Genomic DNA, 6069 nt, shown 5'->3' on the forward strand with positions numbered 1-6069 from the left:
TTTATAATGTGTAAGAAAATATTTTTGATTGTACAAAATGATGAAAAACAGACATTGTATTTGGTAGTAAAGATAACCAGCTTAATGACCTGTTTTCCTTTAAATGAAATTGTCAAGTCTTACCTTTCCCTTATCTTAGAGTGTAATCTAAGAATAAAACTGGTATTAACTCGTGACTGCTCTGTCCAGTGAGGTGTTTCAGAGAGCAGGATCAACGAGTTATACGTTTTCAAAAATACAACAGAGAAAGCAATCGGTATATAATCATGACACTTTCAAAACCCCATATGCGAGTTGCACTTTATTTGTCCAAGACTTAATAGCAGAAAAAGCTATGTATATGATTAAAGTAAGATGGCTAATTTGGTAATGTTTCGCCTGCACGGCACCTTGGTTCCATTCTCCAGATAGTAAATGTAATCACCAAGAAAAAAGAACAGCAAATACGTACTCTGCCTAGCAACAGTCTTGCCTGGTCTGGGAAACCCTCAGATTTACCATCAGAGGGTTACATCTATAAAAATAAATAAATCTTATCTGCAAAGAAATCTGAGCTGGCTACAGCACAACTTTAGGACAGTATCAGATTACAATGTTAATGCATCGGTGCCCGGAATCAAGTGGCAACAGGCCAAACCATTTTCTGTTAAATTAGGGTGGTGGGTGTGAATTTGCACTTACAGCACAAAGCAAGCTCTCTTAGGAATCATCTACAACACTGCATTATATGTATTATATTACATTGTATTGATTGATTCACTCTGGACACCAGTTAATTATTTTTATTACAAAATAGGATAACAACCAGTAAGCATTATTTCAAGACTGTTAGCCTAAGGGTATATGTGCAACACCATCATCCAGAATATGATAGCGGTTCATTTACATCCAGATCCCAAAGCCAACATCTATGTAGTAAACACTTTTAATAATTTTACAACAGTTTGGACAGCAGATCCACTGCGTTGATGGGAGGAATATGCTCTTTGGACTGCTGCTAAAACAGGGCCGAATGAGAATAAAAGTCTCTTTTTGGCGAACTGAGCAAAATGATCCAGCTCATGAAATACAAAGTTAAGATGGACTTCCAATCCTTTAAAAAGAAAAAGATGAAGAGTGCTGGTCAGTACTGTAGTTGAGACTAGTAGGTGCAGGTGCCAGGGGATGACTTCAGGTTTGTAGTCCATGTAGATGTGGTCTAACAGCTCCAGGGGATGAGGCTGTGTAAGCAGGAAGTAACATGTTCCAGCAGTTTACCTTTCTCAGGACTGTGCATCAGTGCGGGTTCAGAAGAGTGCAGGGGGGATGCCACTTCCAAACAGTAGCCTCCAGGAAGATGGAATCCTCCATTTCGGAGGAACCTGGGTCTGCAATGAAATTAAATGGCAGAAAATACTTTAATTTTTTCTCTAGACTAAACATGACTTGACACGAGTCCATCAGAACACTAGCAATTGTTGGAATCTGAAAGCCAAGCAGACCTTTAACGGTTGCCCGATGGCCTGGGGCCAGTAAACGGCTACGTCGGGCATGTAAAAATATAATTTTTTTCAATGCGTGTTTTCAAAAAAATAAAAAATAGACGTGTATACAGCGTAGTTTACTTTGAACATAAAAAGGTTTTTTGCCTGATTTGATTTGAATGTGCCATTCCGCCAATCAAGGTTGAGTAGCGACTAAAGAGTACGTGACATGTAGTGGTGACAGTCTTTCTCACAGAGTCAGACAACATGCCAACATGGAGGCGAATGCAAAATAAAAAAAAGTAAAAAATGACTTCTGATGAATATGATTTCTGACCCACTTGCCCGACCGGGCAAGTGAAAAAAAACCTTAGCGTTGAGCCCTGCCATAGTAAAGCTGCAGGGATAGTCAGTCAGCAGCGTGTATCTTGGAAACAGTTCTGATCATTGCACATATGATTGCTACAATGCCCCCAGACAGACTACTGAAGTCATGTTACCCTTTCAAATCTCATTGTTATCTCTGGGGGTAAGATTAGTGTTACTAAGGTTCTGGGCAAGTCCATGGTCTGATAGCACTTACAGGTGTGTCCACCAGGTGGAGCCATTCGTTGACATGGTTAAGAAGGGTGAAAGCATCTGGGATGTTGTCTCCCTCGGAGCAGAAGATCAACACCACGGCCAGAGGCAGGTTCTCCGCACAACTAAGTAGAGAGAGACAGATTCACTTATCCAAAGGTAGATTAGTTATCTACAGGTAGATCTACAGTCAGTTTCCTAGAGATGAACTGGATTAAGAACAGCTGTAAAGAGGAACATCATCTTTCAACTTGATCACAGATTTCTTAAGTGAGGAAGGAAGGACACATTTTGGAGCATACAATTATAATTGGGGATTAAGTCCGTTATATGTGTATATGTTCCGCCCCTCCATAACCCGAGATAGAAGTATCGAACTGGGCGCCATAGACAATAAATGGGGAAATATATTGCTCTTGAGCCCAAGTCCCAACAATGGTGGTCAACAGGCTGACTGAGGAAAATGAATCAGACAGAGATAGAGGCTTGCCCTTTACTATGTACAAATCAGACAAAGAATAACCACATTCCAGTGCACTGTAAGATGTATGGAGACAATATATCTCATCCACCAAAGTGTACTTTTCTTGTCTTTTCCTATATACCAGTTGGTACCTGTCGGTGAAGAGTCCCTTGGTTCCGCCCCCGCCAGGGATGTAGAGGCGCTGCTCAGAGTCTGAGACACCAGGGAAAGCCGACACTCTTTCCAGCTCCTTCCATTCCAGTTCCTTCAAATGATCCCCTATCACTTTCTTTAGGGCAGGTGTTGCCAGGTACCTCAGTGGGATTCTATAATAAAAGACAGGAAACATTACATTAAATATGTTGTGGAACTATACATTTGCAATGTAGTGACATTTACAATTTCCCAGCCATGAATTAAGACCAGTTTTAGACTAGATTAGAGTAGTTATTACAAGGCAGAACCAGACTTGATATTTAGACAAAATGTTCATTGTTATTACTTTTGTCTTTTGCCCTTCACACTCAGGCCTATTATGTGTGTTAATCATCAAGTGGTATGAACTCTAAAGACCACAGGAGCCAGATGAGAGGAGTAGAGCTGAATACCCCAGAAGTTGTTGGTCATCCCTCTGGTAGGCGTAGCTACTGGACAAGACCACTGTTTTACTGAAGCCACTGGCTTTGATCCACGACACTAGGAGCTTACAGAACTTCCTGGACTTGGTCTAAAGGAGAAAGGAAGAGCTCATTTAATGGGTAGTAAGCAACATACAGCGACATACTTATCACGTAGATCAGCTGAGAGACTATAGCATGATGACAATGACCACTAAGACTATGATGACCCGCACTGACTTTAAAGGTGATCACTTAGTTACAGCAAGGTCAGTGGGTGGAGTTACTTCAGAGCACAGCTCAGCTTTAATGTAAACAGAGTTGACCTGAATGACTGGAGTCCTTATCTGCAGAACTGCCAACTTCAACTCTGGTGCTGCGTACACTGTTGGAGAACAGGACACTGGTAATAATGATGATGGAATTGACTTTTGACAGAAGCCTCAGTCGCAGTATGTGATGGAGTCGCTTATTACATTGTAGACAGGCATCGTACCTTCTGCATTAGTGTGCAGTTCGTTTGCGTCCTCGGCAGACGTCGCATAGGGACTGTTCCCTGCCATCGGAATGAGACAGTCCGTATGGATGTATCCCACTCGACACATGTTGAGTGTGGAGATGATGAGGTCCGCTGCTAGTTGCCCCACATTACCAACTGATATCGCTGGCTGTAAAGGTATGTTTGTTACAGACTGTGCATCGTGGGGGGGGGGGGGGGGGGCGAATAAAGTATCTATCTTACATCAGTGATTATGAATAACAATACTAATAGTAATACTTTATTTGTACAGCACCTTTCATACAAATGAATGCAGCTCAAAGTGTTTTACTTTGATTATCTAAATAACTATAGGACCACTTTTCTTCGTCAAGCACATTGCATTACTTTGCTAGTCAATCTTGGGTTAGCCTACTCACCATAATTGCCGTAAAGTCTTTGAAAGACACTGGTGTGCATTCCGTCGAGACGAACATGTTGCTTATTTTGAATTCAAGCGGTTAAATAATAAACGTTGTACGTTATCCCCTAAAATAGTGTATGAATTCGCTGCTTTCGTTTCTTGCTCAATTGGGGCTTTTTGTTAGTGGTACCAAAGTCGATTTTCCTTTGCGTAATCGTTTCTAGCGTTCTCTTCAGATGCCTGAATGAAATTGTTACATTTATGAAATATCTCAAAGCCGTAAGATATCTAAACTTCAGCACCACCACAGATTGCAATGCATAGTTAATATGTATTCAAACTGACTACAAAAGCTCTAAAAATAAAATTAAAAATGATTCGATAGAACGCGGTGCTATCAAGGGATTTGCGCAGCCGACTCTAGCCTACTTGTCGCAGCTTAGCAAAGATATTTATTTGCGATGTGAGTGAAGATGTACAACTCTTACCAGAAAACCGTGTAGGAATCCTACTGAATGCTATGCTCTCTGGACTCGAACTTCAGATCAGGCATCTTTCTCATTTGGGGTCTACAAAAAGTGAGGATTACAGTGAATAGTATCCTTTCAAATTGTTGTCCAGTCCACTTCAGTCATCTCCGCTGAGAGGGTGATCGGTTGTAGACTGCCCTCCCATCCTGGCAGGAGACCATCGGGACTGGGTTCACGCGCCACAAAAACAGCTTCCCACGGCTATGAGACTCCTTAACAAGTGTCCCCCCGCCCCCCCCAACACACACACAAGTCTCGTGTGTAGCAAAATGAATGCAGTCTAATTCAACAGTCCTGTAATAGGTAGACTACATCTCTCTTCATGATTGTTATAATGATTGTTAATAATGTTCACAATAGGCCCGCCGTTCTCGCTTCACCGCGGATCTTCCTACAGTTCCTCTTTTCCTATTTTTCCAGTAATCCAAACTCCATATCCTATTCCTATTTAGATTTTTGATCATTGACTCACACACGAACAAACCAATTCCTTATTCGATGATCACAGATCTGTAGATCATGATTTCAGACTATTATTCCCAATTAAATTGACAACAGATTTGAGGGGTTATTTTGCAACCAGGCCAGGTCCAGACTGGCTTATGTGCGTGGCTGGCTTGTTTCTGTTCAGGACTGGTAGGACGGAAGCAGGCCGTAAAGTATACCCCCGCAGCCCCCTTGGTGCGGGGGCCTCGGAGTCAGTTTTTTGTTTTTGTTTTTAAGTACATGGGATGCAAGCTGTGGTCTTACCATCAACCCTTATATCTATAAAAATAAAAAGGGGGGGGGTAGCCCATCTGTATCCAATCATCACATGATTTGATGCACGCGATCAGTCACGACGTCACTCACTTATCACTTACATTACTAGCCCGGGAATCCAAACACGCGAGACAGCAAAATGAAGCGAAAATACCAAAGTGGAGCCCAAAAACGGCAACAGAACAGAAAGGAACAGAATATAGCAAAACTACCCAAGATATCATATTTTCTAACAAATCAAACTAATGCAGCAGCGATCATTGCTAGGAAGGATGCAGGTAGCACTAGCACGGAATCAGCCGTCGTTGGAGCTCCTGTTGGCGTTGCTAGCACTAACGTTACTGAGCCGGAGGACATGTCTGCAGCTTGCATGGTGCAGGCAGACCAGGCTGACCCTGCTACAGAAGAGGCCCCACCACCGATCTTTCGCCTGATTTTCCAGCACAGCTACGTTCCTTTAGAAATGCTCTGAAGTCAGAAATAAAACGTATTGAAAAAGGTTCCATCATCTGACCGACCTCCTGCTCCTGAGACGTATATCGATCCTGCCCAGTGTCAGAGACATTGCTACCGCGTTCAAACTCTTCTTAACTATACCAGTCACAGTGACAAGTGCTGAAAGATCTTTTTCGAAACTCAAAATCATCAAAAACTATCTGAGAAGCACCATGGCCCAGGACAGACTCTCCGGACTAGCCCTCAGCATCGAAAGCCAGCGCGCACACCAGATGGACTTAACAAGCATTGTTAAGG

The 6069-nt window shown here is 42.4% G+C and overlaps 1 protein-coding gene across 1 annotated transcript; it reads right to left on the reverse strand.

The window, feature by feature from the left end:
• Nucleotides 1-817: 817 nt before the first annotated feature.
• Nucleotides 818-4183, reverse strand: psmg2 (proteasome (prosome, macropain) assembly chaperone 2). The gene is made up of 7 exons (XM_084455084.1): nucleotides 4041-4183; nucleotides 3619-3790; nucleotides 3449-3507; nucleotides 3114-3232; nucleotides 2658-2831; nucleotides 2047-2167; nucleotides 818-1367 (listed from the first exon to the last, which is right to left on the reverse strand). The coding sequence occupies exons 1-7, from the start codon at nucleotides 4095-4097 to the stop codon at nucleotides 1287-1289; spliced, it is 783 nt and encodes a 260-aa protein (XP_084311210.1). The 5' UTR covers nucleotides 4098-4183; the 3' UTR covers nucleotides 818-1286.
• Between the last annotated feature and the right edge of the window lie 1886 nt (nucleotides 4184-6069).

This window comes from Borostomias antarcticus (genome assembly GCF_949987555.1).
Source record: "Borostomias antarcticus genome assembly, chromosome: 21".
In the NCBI taxonomy this organism is placed as follows: Eukaryota; Metazoa; Chordata; class Actinopteri; order Stomiiformes; family Stomiidae; genus Borostomias; species Borostomias antarcticus.

Excerpts from the sequence above, each read along its gene's own strand:
- psmg2 (XM_084455084.1), bottom strand. The coding sequence starts at position 4,097 with ATGTTCGTCTCGACGGAATGCACACCAGTGTCTTTCAAAGACTTTACG. Across the intron at positions 3,233-3,448 it reads TAAGGACTCCAGTCATTCAG|ACCAAGTCCAGGAAGTTCTG; the intron begins GTCAACTCTGTT and ends TTTCTCCTTTAG. Across the intron at positions 2,832-3,113 it reads GATGACCAACAACTTCTGGG|AATCCCACTGAGGTACCTGG; the intron begins GTATTCAGCTCT and ends CTTTTATTATAG.